Source organism: Xenopus laevis, chromosome 1S, assembly GCF_017654675.1.
Source record: "Xenopus laevis strain J_2021 chromosome 1S, Xenopus_laevis_v10.1, whole genome shotgun sequence".
Taxonomy (NCBI): domain Eukaryota; kingdom Metazoa; phylum Chordata; class Amphibia; order Anura; family Pipidae; genus Xenopus; species Xenopus laevis.
This window is the reverse complement of record NC_054372.1, coordinates 44,023,216-44,040,347: the sequence shown is the minus strand read 5'-3', so window position 1 is coordinate 44,040,347 and position 17,132 is coordinate 44,023,216. Positions and strand designations below refer to the sequence as shown.

Genomic DNA, 17,132 nt, shown 5'->3' with positions numbered 1-17,132 from the left:
GGCCTGAACTAGGGAGTTAGGCAGGGTAGGTAAATGCTTAGGAGTAACAAGGGGGTCAGAGGATATGTTTCAAGTGTATCAATAGGCCACGTGCCTTATTTACGGTAAATTCCTTCCTTTATTTTGGTCCCAGCTCAGTATTTCTAGCTTTGCCTCCTCTCCCCTAAGAGCATTGCATGTAGATATGAGTCAAGGGAGGCGCTGATCTAATTGTCCAGCCAGCTCAACTTGCAGAATTAGCATCACAAAACAAGATATCAAGCAACTGTGACCTGGAATCGTTGGAATAGTGTGTGTTCATTATAAAATAAAAAAAAAGCAATTCTGTAAAGGTGGATAATATGCATACACATTATTGGTTTTGAGACTTTCTACCGTAATCTGTCTGTGCATGATGGGCAAATGATCTGGACAGACATTATTGTACCATTGGTCGTTGCTAGGATTTTGGCTGTATCCAGTGGTGTAACTACCGGGGTAGCAGGGGGTGAGGTGGGACCAGGGTCCTCACCCCCTCAGGGCCCCCTGGCAGCTCACTCACCGATTGAAGCCGCAGTGAAAATCGTGTACGGAGGGGGGGCCCGGCTTCACGTCCCGCACCAGGGCCTGCTCCCCGCTAGTTACGTTACTGGCTGCATCCCTTTAATAGAGCGACAATATCTGTGTATGGCGACATATCTTCAAATTATCACATTTGCAAGATATTTGCATGATTTATCATTCTATATACAGAATGGTCACTGTTATGATTGTATTTCTAGCGAATAGCAATATTTGTTAATATATAGAAGAAGTAGCCACACTAGTAGCCTTCTTATTTTATAAAAGGCACTTTTCCTGAGAGCAGTAATCAGTAAATGCTACCTGCTGATTGGTTGCGATGAGTTACTGCTCCTGGACAAACATAGTGCTTTTTATTACATAACCCGCATAGTGTCTTTTAATTCATAATCCCAAATTCACATCACGGCTTGCCAAGTATTAAATGTTGCTATGCACCTGACTCCTGTGGTTTTGTCTGGGTTTCAGAACACTGAATTCTGGCAGGATGTAAAGAACTAATTAAAGGGGTTGTCACCATTAAATTAACTTTTAATATAACGTAGAGAGCGATATTCTGGGAGAGTTTGCAACTGGTTTTCAATTATTTATTATTTGTCAGTTTTGAGTACCCAGCAACGATGCATTGATTTGAATAAGAGACAGAAATATGAATAGAAAGAAAAGTAATAAAAATTACACTAAATGTGAAGCCTTACGGAGCATGTGGTTTTAGATGGGGTTAGTCACTCCCATTTGAAAACTGGAAAGAAGGAAGACCAACTGAAAAGTTACTTAGAATTAGCCATACTGAAGGTTAACTTTAAGCACTGTCTGCTCCTCTCTGTTTAGATTCATATTTAATATAACAACATGAAATGTATAGCGTAAGGCAATCCTTTAAAATTTCGCGTAATTTTAGATACAAATGGTGTTGGTAGTAATTCTGCCTCCTGTAAACATTTGCCACCTCACCATGTATTATATTTAATCTCCAATGTTGTGCCTTTAATATACTATACCAATTCATTATAAAAAAAAATCAGGAAAATGTCTACTGAAGGCAACTTTCTGTGCTCATTGCAAACTGCCTGCCCCTGCTCAGATTACATTACTTAAACTGTCAGTTGAATGCTGGGAAGTCAAGTGCAACAACATCCGGAGGCTGCAGGTGTGACAACCCTGACAAAATCGCTTGTGTTACAGTGTGACCATATTGCCTGACTGTTTGTATATGTGTCTGCTTTTCCTGTTCTCAACCACGAGCTACTGGCAGACCCAGCCTGAAGCGTTAAGTACGGCAGGGATTTCCCCAACTCCATAGCCGAATAGAAAAGTACCTCCTCCCATAGAGGATTGCCTGAGCTGCTTAGCCTTGTTGCTCTCTCAGTGTTTGTGACAAAACTTTGCAGGAGTGGACCTGACTCAGACACACACAGAACCCAGGTACCACAGTCACTGTCTGCTCAGAAATCACCTTCCGGAATCCAGCACTCAGCTAGGATCTCAGCCCCCTCACAAGCTGAATGCAGGTTGGTATGAACTGAGGAAAGACATTCTGTCTATCTGAAAAGATCTGATCTGCAGAGTTCACTCTGAAACTGCCAGAAATGGCCACACTGCTCACAGTGTACAGGAGCCAGAAGAAAGATATTGCCATAGCAGTAGAGAAATACAGAGCAGAATCTGATTATTAACCCGAGCTCTTTTTTCTTCTTTTTCATTCTCAAAATCTTTCTAAAGCTAAATATATCTATCGATTTTCTATCTATATATCTATTATCTATATATCTATTATCTATATATCTATTATCTATCTGTCTGTCTGTCTATCGTATCTGTCTATCTATCGTATCTATCTCTGCTTTCTTTTGACTAATTCCTGGCATTTAGCTGGAACTCTCCTATATTTCCAGTTATACAGGTATCTATCATCTATCTATCAATCATCTATTATCTATCTATATGTCTATTATCTAGTATTTCTCTATTATCTATCTATTTATCTATAATCTATCTTTCTTTTGACAATCTATCTATCCAGGGCCGGAACTAGGGGTAGGCAGAGTAGGCACGTGCCTAGGGCGCAAAGCTGGCACGTACCTCCTCTGTCGCCTACCCTAGTCCAGTTCCCTTTTCTGCCAAACTCTCTGCACTTTTCCTTTTTGCGCTTCTGCGCATGCGCACTATATCACAAATGCGCGCATGCTCACGCGAGCGCAAATTTGTGCATGTGCACGTGAGCACAAATTTCCGCATGCGCACGCTAAACAGACGCCGTGACTGCCAGGCCTGCCTAGGGCGCCTGCCCAGCGTGGCCCGGCACAGTATCTATCTATCTATCTATCCATCTATCTGTCTGTCTGTCTGTCTGTCTCTCTGTGCTTTCTTTCGACAATAAACCAATTGCCTTGCACTGCAGTACTAATTCCTGGCATTAAGCTGGAACTCTCCTGCATTTCCAGGTATACAGGTATGGTCATAATAAATGAGCTGTGCACAGACCCCTGCACTCGGAAGTCTCTCTCATGAAAAAAATTAAATATAGTCTCAGCTTATCAGCCCTTTCTGCAGCTTGTGGCATATTTACAATATAGAATCACCTGAGCAGCCTTTATAAATGTGGCAGTTATGCCACGATTTCATACATATCACACAATATAAAGGATTTAAACACTTGCCTATGTAATGAAGAGTATTGGAGATTATATGGTCTTGCAATTTGCTGAATAAACAACTAGAGATGTCGCGAACTGTTCGCCGGCGAACTTGTTCGCGCGAACATCGGGTGTTCGCGCTCGCCGGAAGTTCGCGAACGTCGCGCGACGTTCGCCATTTTGGGTTCGCCATTGTTGGCGCTTTTTTTTGCCCTCTCACCCCAGACCAGCAGGTACATGGCAGCCAATCAGGAAGCTCTCCCCTGGACCACTCCCCTTCCCTATAAAAACCGAAGCCCTGCAGCGTTTTTTCACTCTGCCTGTGTGTGCTGAAGAGATAGTGTAGGGAGAGAGCTGCTGCCTGTTAGTGATTTCAGGGACAGTTGAAAGTTTGCTGGCTAGTAATCGTTTTGATACTGCTCTGTTATTGGAGGGACAGAAGTCTGCAGGGGTTTGAGGGACATTTAAGCTTAGGTAGCTTTGCTGGCTAGTAATCTACCTTCTACTGCAGTGCTCTGTATGTAGCTGCAGTGGGCAGCTGTCCTGCTTCTGATCTCATCTGCTGACTGCTGCAATAACAGTAGTCCTTGTAAGGACTGCTTTTATTTATTTTTTTGTTGTTTTACTACTACTACTACTACTACTACTATAAGAGCCCAGTGCTATTAGTCTAGCAGTGTTGGGGAGTGGGACTGGTGTGCTAATCTGCTGCTCCTAGTAGTTCAGCAGCACCAACTTAAATTTTTTTTTTTTAATATTCATTTTTTTTTTATTTTACTTTTTTTTATTTTACTACCGCTGTAGTAGTGTATAAGTTGACCTTTTAGGCATTATTTGCCCTGTAGGCATTATTTGCACACTGTTTTCTTCAACCCGCCATCGAGCTGTGTGACCTTGTTCACATTCTGTCTAAATATCCATAATATTACCGTCTCCAGAAAAAACACCGGAGTCACTTTTTTCAAGCAGCCATAATATATTTTACGTAATCCGTATCCACCGCTGTAGTAGTGTATACGTTGGCCTTGTAGGCATTATTTGCACACTGTTTTCTTCAACCCGCCATCGAGCTGTGTGACCTTGTTCCCATTCTGTCTAAATATCCATAATATTACCGTCTCCAGAAAAAACACCGGAGTCACTTTTTTCAAGCAGCATTCATATATTTTACGTAATCCGTATCCACCGCTGTAGTAGTGTATACGTTGACCTTGTAGGCATTGTTTGCCCAGTTTTTTTGGCCGCAGCCACTGAAGCACAGAGGCCAGAAAAAATATGCCATATAAATGCTGAAAATAGTCATTTTTTGCCATACGTTGACTCAACGTATATGGCAAAAAATTACTATTTTCAGCATTTATATGGCATATTTTTTCTGGCCTCTGTGCTTCAGTGGCTGCGGCCAAAAAACTGGGCAAACAATGCCTACAAGGTCAACGTATGGCAAAAAATGACTATTTTCAGCATTTATATGGCATATTTTTTCTGGCAACTGTGCTTCAGTGGCTGCAACCAAAAAAACTGGGCAAACAATGTCTACAAGGTCAACGTATGGCGAAAAATGACTATTTTCAGCATTTATATGGCATATTTTTTCTGGCAACTGTGCTTCAGTGGCTGCGTCCAAAAAAACTGGGCAAACAATGCCTACAAGGTCAACGTATGGCAGTTGTTTAAAGAGAACAGTAGATTACTAGCCAGCAAAGCTACCTAAGCTAAAATGTCCCTCAAATCCCTGCAGACTTCTGTCCCTCCAATACAGAGCAGTATCAAGCAGATTACTAGCCAGCAAACTTACTATCATCTGTCCCTGAAATCACTAACAGCTCTCCCCCTACACTATCTCTTCCAAGCACACACAGGCAGATTTTTCAGATACATTTTTGCCCTTGATCCCCCTCTGGCATGCCACTGTCCAGGTCGTTGCACCCTTTAAACAACTTTAAAATCATTTTTCTGGCCAGAAATGTCTTTTCTAGATGTTAAAGTTCGCCTTCCCATTGAAGTCTATGGGGTTCGCGAACCGTTCGCGAACCGCTCGCGTTTTTGCGCAAGTTCGCGAATATGTTCGCGAACTTTTTTTCCGACGTTCGCTACATCCCTATAAACAACCCATTGTAATCACTGTATTATTCGTTAACTACCTGATACCTGTAGTTGCCTGAAAAATAGAATGTTACATATTTTAAAGCTCCTTTTAGCTCTTCTCACTGTCTACTCACTACTAACTTAAGCTTCTTACGCTTCACTTCTTTCCAAGTCCTACCCTCTCAGAAACTGTGTTCCAATAACTTGCACTGATGAGCTGTAAGGAGACCTAAACAGGCTGTCTGCAAGCTTGGATATATGACTGAATTATTAGGCTGTATTTTTGCTATAAAACCAGTGGTTCTGGATGCATAGTTGTTCATAGGTACATAAAGGAGTGATTTGCATCTCTGTCCATAATGCCTTATGTGAGAGTTAAACTCTAATTTTAGGTATGAAGGCAGTGCTATGTGTGTAGCATGAGACAAGTAAATACCTTCTGTTTTCAGAAGGCTTTACACTGCATGTCTTGCGTTGTGAACGGCTTTTTGGCTCATTTTAGACCGTCTCATCCTAACCAGGTTTGGTTCTCTGCTTCACTCCTCTCCAAGTCCTACCTACTCAGAAGTCATGTTCAAATATCTTGCACTGATGAGATCTAACAAGATTAAAATAGGCTGTCTGCAAGTTTGGCTATATGGCTCTGAACTATTATTAGGCTGTGGCTGTGCTATTTAACCAGTGATTCTGGATGAATAGTTGGCGAAAAGAACATTAAGGAGCATTTGCATGGCTTCATCTACGGTGAAAACCACTCTTTATTGGCTTTAAGGCAGCATTAAGTATACGAGGCATGTGAATAACTTGTTTTAGGGATCTCAGTGCATATCTTGCATTTTGGCTCCTTGTAGCCCTTCTCTCCCTAACAAAGATTACCCTGAAAACCTTTAGTTTTAAGCAACATAGCATCAATACATTGCTGAGACGATACTAGAACATGGCACAATCTCATTGGTCAGAAGGGCAGAACTGATGTTGGGGGTTAACAAATGGAAGATTTTGCAGCTCATCACCCTTGAAACCCCCTAGGTTATGTTTTACCCTTTGCCACAGTTAGCAGCTGATTACTCTGATACTATGGAATGATCAGAGGACTAACCTGTGAGGTTGCCGTAAACGGATGGAAGACTGAGATGCCAAAGTATATGTTCTGTCCTTCACTGCTGCTGAGTAGTTGTTTAATACTAGTGAGTTGCACAAACTGACTGTCAGATGGGTAAGCATCTTATTTGGGGATACACAGAGGGCAGAATAAAACTAAATTCCTAGTTTCAAGTTTTGTGCTTTGCCAAAATGTTCTGCAGTAGTTCCCCGGGCTATCGAATGGTAAATCTCGTTGGTCAGATCTATGACTCTGGGTTAAGGATAAAATCCTAGGAACATGTTTTGTAATATTTAGCCTAATGGAATTCCAAAATTTAAACTGACATTCCAATAGACAAATCAATGTTTTGTGAACATAAAGTAGCTGGAGAGGAAGGTTCCTTACATTTTTTTAATTCTGTCAAAATTATTTGTGTTCACATGAAAAAAAATGCAGACAGGATCCTGAGATACACAGAGCTATTTTTGGTGATATAATTACAAGTAGCTGTCCTTGTGGATGTGGCGTAGTCTTATACAATTGTATTTTTAATCAGGGAGGAGAAGAGAGCAGTTATAGTGTTCTAGCAGTTGCAAATACAAAAGGGGGTTGTGGGAGCACTCACATTGCTAAGTAGAAATGTATAGAAGTATAAGGGAAGTGCTACTGACATAACCAAATGGGCCAGTGCACATTCCCTGGGCCCCTGTCTACGTAATTCAGTAGATATGCAAATACATGTTTTCACAAAGACAGGGGTTTTAGTTACAAAGTTATGATCATAAAGTTTAAAAGCCACCATACCACTTCAAGGTAAACCCCATATGGCGGTCCCTAACTTGTTTACCTCCAGTCATAGTATAGACTAGAGGATCCTGTGTCTCTCTGCATAATAGCATTAGTTGAAGTAGAAGTCTGCTGAACCTTGGTTTCTATCTGAGGGCTAGATCATCCCCCGCTGCTAACTTGCAGCTTTTAAGAGAGAGTTATTGCCCAAACCAACGCCCATTTGTAATATGAAAATGGTAAAGACAAAGTAAAATTAAATATATAGGAGTTGCACCCCACAGAATTTTAAATCATGCCTTCTGTGTTTAGTCCATGAGAAGATAAACTCTGTACATAAAACATTAATTGCCCCAGTCACCCATATAGTTCTAGGGGAGTATCTGTGGCATTAAAAAAGCACACAAAACACTTTTCATCTGTAAGCCCTTAAGAAACTCGAGCTCCATGATTGTGAATCACTGTACAATAGTCTCGCCTAAATACAGCACAGAAACAGGAAGGGACATAATCCAGTTTAGAACACAATAAGTAAAAAGTGAAATGGCCTACGCAACAGACTTAAGTTGCAAGAATAAAAGTGGAAATGCATACAGTATTCCATTGTAATGGTAAAGCCACAACATAATCATATTTTGCAGAATATATTAAAGAAAACTGAATAACCAAATAGTGAACTAGTAAGACAAATAAGCAATGGTTTGATTTCAATGTATTTTTGTAATTAATGCACATCTCAAATACTGCAAGCATGGTTAAAAAGGAACCATCTCATATTTTATATGACATTTACCATGAACTGATTGGATTAAGACCAGACAATCACAGGGCACATTTCCTGAGAAAAAGACGTCTACCAAAATCCCTACACACTTGATAGCACGGATCTACGGATTCTGATACAGGAGCCAACAGCAATACATCCAAGCCCTTTTTAGGGGTCAGAATACCCCAGACACATTTGACCTGTTGATAGATGTCCACAGTTTCCAGCGAAAAGTAAAACTAAGGGAACACTTCAGAGACCCCCCCTGGACACTGGATGCATTCAGTTTAAAAGCAAGAGTACATTTGAAACCTACGAACACCCCTGCTCCAATCAAAACCCTTGGGAATATCCTCACCAATGAGACCAAAAGTAAATCCACTCAGGCCTCCATGCATAACAACCTGACTCCAGTTGAACGACTGGTCATCAATACCTTACAAGCAGAGAAATCATTGATCATAAGACAAGGGCCGCTCTATAGTCCTCCTGGATCAGGCATACTACAAAGAAGAACTCCTGGGACAACTGACTGACCATAGTACCTACAGGCTACTACAAGGGGATCCAACCTATAAATTTAAGCAGGAGATTGATGAATTCCTCCTTCTGGCTAAAAACGCTGGGTGGATTGATCAGAGCAAATTCAATTACTTGATTACTGCATATCCACGTACACCAATTATTTACACCTTACCGAAGGTACATAAGTCTCTGTCCAGCCTACCCGGAAGGCCTATTATTTCCACTGTAGGCTACATTTCCTCCAACCACTGGTACACTCCATGCCTTCCTACACGCAGGACTCCAGCCATGTTATTCGGGAACTTAAAGAACTAGATGACATCCCTAACAATTGCCTGCTAGCAACGAGGGATGTAAAAAGTCTCTATACCATAATCCCTCATGACCAGGGGATCCAAGCCTGTAAAAGAGCTCTCCACCTGCCACAGTCCCAATTGAATTCTTGCTTCATCTGTTGGAACTTACCCTGACCAGGAACTTTTTTAGATTTGAAAAGTCTTTTTACCTACAAACATCAGGGACAGCGATAGGCAGTGCCCTTGCTTCTTCGTATGCAAACTTGTTCATGTTGAATCTAAGCATATCAACCCACAGGTGGGTCAGTTGATATTAACGTATTTTCACTACATTGACGACCTGTTCTTTATATGGTCCGATACTGAGGTAGGTCTAATTGACTATCACCAATACTTTAACAGCCTGGACACACCTATCAAACTTACTTTGGAGTTTGATAAGGACTCCATTAACTTTTTGGATCTCAACATTTTCTTACTTGATGCGAAAATTGGAACCAGACTGTTTAGGAAATCTACGGATAGGAACACTATCCTAAATGCCGCCAGCAACCATCCTCCAGCCACTATTAGGGGCATCCCATATTCTCAGTTCCTGAGGGTGATAAGGAACAACAGCACAAAAGAGACAGCAGGCGCACAATTGAAAGACATGTTTAATAGGTTTGTGGAAAGAGGATATCCGAAGGGAGTGTTACACACACAAATGAAAAGAGCTTTGCAGCATTTCCAAGATGAACTGTTGTCCACGAGGATCCTCCAGAAGGAGGCCAAATGTCCACTGATCTTCACCATGACATACTCTTCTGTGTCACAGCACGTAAGATACAGTGTCAACAAACACTGGCCCATGTTGAGCATGGACCACTCACTCTCTCTTCACACAGCACCAAAACCTTTGGATACAGAAGGGATACGAGTCTGAGAGACTTATAAGTACGGACGGATATCAGTACAACAGCTTAGAAAGAAACCAATTGGCTAACAAAGAATACTAAACTGGGCTGCTACAAATGCCCCGATTGTACCACCTGTAGATGTCTTCTCACCGGACCGGATTTTCCCCACCCCCACAAGGGCAAAAGATTTAAGATCAGACACAGACTGACTTGCACATCCACATATGTGGTTTATATCATCATATGTCCCTGTGGCCTCTACTATGTGGGGAAAACATGTACCACTCTAAGAGAAAGAATCGCTAACCACAGATCATCTATCAGTAAGGCCCTCAAAGAACATAAAGCGACACAACCAGTGGCAAAACACTTTTTAAGTAAGGGACATCCTCTCCCGACCTTCAGATGCATGGCCATCGATTATCAACCCCCACTCACAAGAGGGGGTGACAGGGACCAAGCCCTTCTTCAAAGAGAGTCCCGGTGGATTTACAAACTTGAAACATTGGCCCCCGCGTGGACTTAATGAAACACTACCCTTAGGGTGCTTTCTATAATTCTTCTACAAACCTGCCAGACGGACTGCTCACACACTGCTGTTTGATGCATTTTTCCAGTTATGTCCCCTCCATTAGCAACATAATATTTAATTGATGTATCATTGAATGTCTTTTTCCTTAACAATGTTGCTTTTCTTCACCATTAATCTAGGAAAGGCCGAGTTCTTACCTTCTCATTTTGATTACTAGATGGGCTTCCACCTTATTACGTCACTTTAACAACTTGTATGGCTAGATACTATGCCAGTACACATTTTTTAACCACTGCCAGATTTCTATGCTTGTTTACCCCCCACAATGGCCTTTTGGACTAGTATGGAGATTTGACTCAGTGACTGGGTGGTGCAATATATATAAAAAAAAATCCCCGTAGGTACAAGCAGTGTTACGGTACCGATCGGAACCCTATGCTGGATGTGGACAAGAAGCTTAGAAGAATAGCACGAGCGCTGTGATTATCGTGCTGGCACCTGAGTAATTGTGTGCCATGTCTATATGAAAGTACAATGTCCAACAGACCGCAGCACAGTGACACGTTGTTTCTGTAAACTTTCTTTGTAATTTATTGGCTCATTTTCAGTAGACAAAATAATGCGACGTTTCGAGTCACACAGGACTCTTTATCAACTTGTGTGGAATGTCTACTGTATATGAAAGGTACCCACGTTGTGCAGAACCAGGGATAAGGGTTAAATGGCATGTAAAGGCAAAAAAATAAAATCCCATTTAACTTTCTTTAATGAAAAATAAACCAATCTCCAATATACTTTAATTAAAAAATGTGTACAGTTTTTATAAGAAACCTGACTGTATGCAGTCAAATTCTCCCTTCATTTAGTGTTGTGGATAGGAATTGTCAGACGGTCCCTAACTGCTGAGCAGGGAAACAATCATACTTATGAACAGCAGGGGGAGCCCCCACCTTACTTCCCAGCCATGCCAAACTCAAGCAGCTTTGTTTATTACTATCCCTAAGCAACCCAAATCACATTGAGCATATGCACAGTCTTAGTCTTACAAAAATGTTTAACAAAGTTACAAGATGGTGACTCCCTGTAGCCAACTTTGAAAGCATAAATTATTTGTTTGATTAGGCTTGTGGTGCAGTAAGTTCATGTTTATATTTAGTATACAAAATACAGCATTTCTAGCCTTATTCTATTTTAGACTTTACATGCCCTTTAAGGTCCGGTGAAACCTAAACCACTGAGGGAAGTGTTGTCCCGTTCCGCCCTTCATGTACCCTTTGCACCCCACTAGGGCCAGATTGAGCCTAACCTTCGTTGTTGAGTATGTGGGTTAACTGGCAGCCAAGTGTGGTTGCTAGGGGAAGAGGCGCATTGCTACTATTTTGTTAGACGGAAAGCGTCTACTCTCTGCAGCTTGACGGAACTCGGCGCTTCAGCATGAAGGATGGGTTAATTCAGCAGTACACTGGCAATTGGGGATAGTAGGACGCACCCATGACTCTGACATACAATGGCCTCAGATATAAGGTATTAACATAAATGGCAGTAGGCTCATTGTTTTTAACCCCTTAATGGTGATTGACAGGTGCCCCATGCCTGCTAATTTGGCGCCATTTTGGCTTTATTTAAACATTGTTTTGTGCACTGTGTGTCTTTTCCCTGACGAAGGCTCCTGTGTGGAGCCGAAATGTTTGATCCACGGTTTTGACTATTTAGCATCGTGTTCGTATTACCCTTGGAGAGCTGTCCACTATTGCATTTTCTATTGATTCCTGGACTAGCACACAGGCTTTTTTGTATTTATGGGAGTGCGTTCCATTCTGCTCGCTATATATATATATATATATATATATATATATATATATATATATATATATATATATATATACAGTATACACACGTTATGTATGCATAAGTACAGCAACTTGCATTTTTACAAAACATTACTAATACAGACATGGAAAACAAACATTGTATGTAAAAAGTAAAGCGTTTCAAAGACTGAGTGCCACTGATTAAGAACCACAGCAGAAGGGATGTCACTGACCCATAGAGGTTGCAATGTAAAGGGATTGCTCACCATAAAATTTACTTTAGTATGATGTAGAGAGTGATATTCTGAGCCAATTTGCAATTGGTTTTCATTTTGTCATCATTTGTGTTTTTTTAGTTATTTTATAATTTATTTTAATTTTTTTAGTTACTTTTTATTCAGCAGCTCTCCAGTTTTCAGATTACGCAATCTGGTTGCTAGGGTCCAAATTAGCCAAGCAACTATGCTTTGATTTGAATAAAAGACTGGAATATCAATAGGAGATGAGTAAAAAAAAATACAGCTTATACAAATTCCATGTTTAATTTGAAAAGGACTTATACAGCTTTTAATGTCCAGACCCCGTTTAAGGGATGAGTTTTAGCGGGTTTGTTAGTGTCATTAAATGTGTTTATTGTCTGAGTATGTGATTGGGGAGCTGCTGTTCCAGGTAGCATCAGAGATGCAGATGGGGGTTTCCTCTTGAAATCTGGGGGCTAAATATTCTAACAGCCTTTCTTTCTTTGTTATCTGTAATTACCATTGAAATCAGTGTTTGTTTATTCCTTTCTGTTCTCTGGCTCTGAAAATGAAAGCAATCAATCATGCAGAGTCGCATTGGTCACACTGCTGCAGTACCCCCTCTGCAGGAGGAAGCTTGCAAGGAAGATATGGGTGTTTCCCCCGGGCCCCCCTTCAGCCATGGTGTCTGCGGATAGAGAGTTACTCTACTGCAGGGGTCAGGTCTTCTCTTAGCTCTTTTAACAAGCTTTAATCAACCGGCTTGCAACATTTTTTCAGGAGTCAAAGCAAGGGGTGAAGATTATATAAACAGTGAGACAGTGATACTGCTTTTAATTGCAGTCGCATTTATAAATATTTTTTAAAATTGTTAGATATTTGTCACTGTGCTTTGGGTGGAGGACCCCTTCAATTACGGATATAATACAATTACAAGGAAAAGCAGATATTCTGTCTTAAATACAAATAGTAAGCTATAATATTTGCTTTATTTCTTGTTTAGGTGCTCCATGTGAAAAAATGACACATTCTTCATACGGGAGTTGCATAATCTTCACCCTGGTTGTTTCGGTACTTTCTAAAGGGGATACAGACTGCCCATGTGACACAGCAGATTTCTGCAATTGCTCCTCAATGCACTGGAAAGCTATTCCGTCTGGATTGCCAAAAAAAGCAAGGGGATTAGACCTGTCCAGCAATGCCATACAGATTGTCACTGACACTGACCTGAACATTTATGACCAACTGCAAACTCTACTGCTGCAGCATAATGAAATACACACCATTAATGATGCCTCGTTCCAGTCACTTGGAAACCTTGAAGAATTAGATTTATCATATAATAATTTAGGCCGTTTGTCTTCAGCTTGGTTTAGAAATCTGCCCAATTTAAAGCATTTAAATCTTTTAGGGAACCGATATTTAACACTTGGAAATAATTCCCTATTTGCCAGTCTTTCCTCCTTAGGATCATTGCAGTTTGGAAATCAGAACTTTTCTGTTATTCAGAAGCGAAGCTTTGAGGGGTTAGAGAGACTAAATAAACTTGAAATAAACGCACCACAGCTGGGACTGTATGAAGAGGGAAGTCTTGCAGCAATAAAGCAAATAAATACTGCCTTTTTGACAGTGAGTATTCAGAAACTACATGCGCTGCTCAATGACTTTGTGTATTCCGTGACACTGCTAGAAATAAAAGACATGCAGTTTAACTACACAGAGGACGTGAACGCTATGGAGATACTCAGTGATACCAGCGTGAAGCATTTGGTCTTTAGGAACTGCTTTATTACTGACCAAAGTGCATCGAGATTACTTGAAATCATTCAGACGTACAGAAATATAACAGATATTATCTTGGATGACAACATACTTTTTGGAACAGGGAGAACATCCCCAGTTATTGGAGATAATCCCTTTTCTGTTACTACAGCCGTTATCAATAAAATACACATACCCAAGTTTTTCTTGTTTTCTGACCTTCGAGGAGTTTATAAACTTGCTTCTAACTTTAAAAATATGGCCTGTATAGACAGCAAAGTTTTCTTAATGCCGTGTCATTTTTCACAATCTTTTACTTCTCTTCAATTTTTGGACCTTAGTGGAAACCTCCTTGCCGATAGCTTATTAGCGAGCTCTGCATGTTACAATGAAGGTGGGGGTGCCTGGCCCTTGTTGCAGACTTTAAACGTCAGCAGAAATCTTCTGACCTCTTTGCCGAAAATTGCGGACGTATTGTCTGGGCTGAATTTCCTCACTAACCTGGACCTCAGTCAAAATAATTTTGGTACGTTATCAACTTCTACATGCAAATGGCCTAAAAACCTCAAATATTTGAACATCTCAAGCAGTCAGATGAGTTTTAAAAATAGTTGCATTCCTCTAACTTTACAGATCTTGGATGTGAGTTCAAATTATCTCACAGAATTTACAATTAAAATGCCCTATCTGACAGAACTTTACATATCAAACAACAGACTGAGTACATTGCCAGAAGCCATGTATTTTCCAAGTTTGGTAATGTTAAGTATAAGCAGCAACAAACTAAATGACTTCTACAAACCAGATCTGGATCAGTTTGCCAAACTTACTACACTGGATGGAAGAGACAACAATTATTTATGTTCTTGCCAATTTTTAAGCTTTATGCATTCCGATACGATTATATTGGTTGGTTGGCCAGATAACTACATATGTGATTCTCCTTCTTCAGTAAGGGGCATACGGATACAAGATGCAAAGCTGCCTCCCCTGGTGTGCCATAAAACATTGATTGTAACCCTGTCCTGCATTCTCTTGATTGTACTTGTAGCAGCTATTGTGGCTCTTTGCCATTTCCTTCATGTTATATGGTATGCAAAGATGACCTGGGCCTGGCTGAAAGCCAAAAGAAAGCCAGTGAAGAATTGTGAAAGGGAGATTTGTTATGATGGATTTGTTTCTTACAGTGAAAGAGACTCTGAATGGGTTGAGAATATGATGGTGCCAAAGCTGGAAAATGCTGGCCCGCCAATGAAACTGTGCTTGCATAAGCGTGACTTTGTACCCGGCAAGTGGATTATTGATAACATTATAGATGCCATGGAGAAGAGCTACAAAACCCTGTTTGTACTGTCAGAGCACTTTGTCAGAAGTGAATGGTGCAAGTACGAACTGGAATTCTCTCACTTCCGTCTCTTTGATGAAAATAACGACACCGCCATTTTGATTCTGTTGGAACCCATTGAGAAAGAAACTATTCCGAAACGGTTCTGCAAGCTGAGGAAGCTCATGAACACTAAAACTTACCTGGAGTGGCCTACTGACGAGGAGCAGCAAGAAGTATTCTGGCATAATTTAAAAATAGCATTGAAACCAGAATTTTAAACCCATTTCTCTGCCAAATATGATCCACCCAACTGATGAAAGAAAATGTCATTCTCATCAATTTCCCAATATACATTAATTAAAAAAGTATTTTAGAATTATTTATAAATGTAACTGCTATTAAAAATGGTATTTGTTAGTGCAAGTCTTTGCACTGATGGTTTTGACTCAAAATTGAAACAATCTAGCAGAAGCCCCCTGATTAACAGACCTTAAAGCATTTAAGCAGTGTCGGCCCAGACCTGCTCCCCCGATTGGGAGCCCCTAAAAAAATACTTGCGCCTCTGTGAAAGCACGCAATGGTGTTTGCAGAGGGAAGCCGGGAAGGGGCCCCTGGTGACTGGCAGTCCTGGTGGACCCCCATTGATACAGTCCAAACCTAAATTCAAGGCATTGTGGGAACTGATTTCTGCTACCTAACGTCTGATCTCTGATACCTTATGTCTGAACCAGCAGCACAGAAAGGGATACTGACATTTCAATTTTCAAGTAATGTATATTGGAAAATCACTTAGAATCAGACTTTCATTATGCAAATATCATTTAGGGGGAGTTTCATTTTAAGATGAAAATGTTTTCTTTTTTAGTAATGACTTAGTCATTCTTTAAATAAACATATTACTCTAAATTCATTTTTTATTTTTTGTATAATGAAATATTGACAAAAAATTAGCAAAATTCTCTTTGAGAAGTTTATAAACCTTTTGTAAATAATGTCAATTTTATGTCATTTAGTTGTCACATAAAATTAAAATAAATATATTAAATTGTAGTAGAATTATAGGTATTGCTGGATGCTTAGAATTAAATTATGTTAGGTGTTCCTAACCTTTGGGTTTGTACATTAAAAAAGTGATGTTGTGGTGGTTATGATGGTTCTTTAGACTTTTGGGGTTTGAGCCCCTTTTACAGTCTAACGTTTGTCTGAGCTCATAAAAAAAGTCCATGGTATATGAGCAACAGTTTTCAGTATATTCAAGACAATAAATAAGTATTCATCCCCCCAATTGGCTTTGGGATCCCCTTCCAATGCATTTAGACAAATGGAGGGGAAAGCCAACAGTTCGGGAACCATTGCTTTTATGACTCTTTTATACCAAAGTGCTACTTTCCCTAAGCTAAGTTGGAATATAAATTGGAATATAGAATACATAATTGCTGTTATTTTGGCATTATTGTAAATGTATATAGACAAATACAAGAGTCCTCTGCACTCAACCCATTATCAATATATTTAAGACAGAGACATTTTGTGCATACTGCTACTAAAAAATGCCTTACCCTTTAAACAAAACAGGGATTGTTTGTCCATATATTGCAATATATTTAAGCTGGCCAACTACGTCAAAGTCATCCCATATCTGGCCAGTCCTACGCACAATTTTCACCTGATTCATTAAGAATTCTTAATTATTGGAAATGTAGCAATATTGCCTAAGGATTCATCATATTCATAATTTTCTATCAAAAAGATTTGGCCAAAAACTGCACAGAATCCACAACAAAAGCTGCACATTCTCATTTGCTCCCCATCGACAGAACG

At 40.2% G+C, this 17,132-nt stretch overlaps 1 protein-coding gene across 1 annotated transcript; it reads left to right on the top strand.

Moving 5' to 3' along the window:
* Nucleotides 1-1,728: 1,728 nt before the first annotated feature.
* Nucleotides 1,729-16,843, top strand: LOC108706656 (toll-like receptor 2 type-2). Its single transcript, XM_018243253.2, has 2 exons — nt 1,729-2,072; nt 13,227-16,843. Exon 2 carries the CDS (start codon nt 13,244-13,246, stop codon nt 15,587-15,589), a length of 2,346 nt encoding a protein of 781 aa, XP_018098742.1. The 5' UTR covers nt 1,729-2,072; nt 13,227-13,243; the 3' UTR covers nt 15,590-16,843.
* Nucleotides 16,844-17,132: the final 289 nt, after the last annotated feature.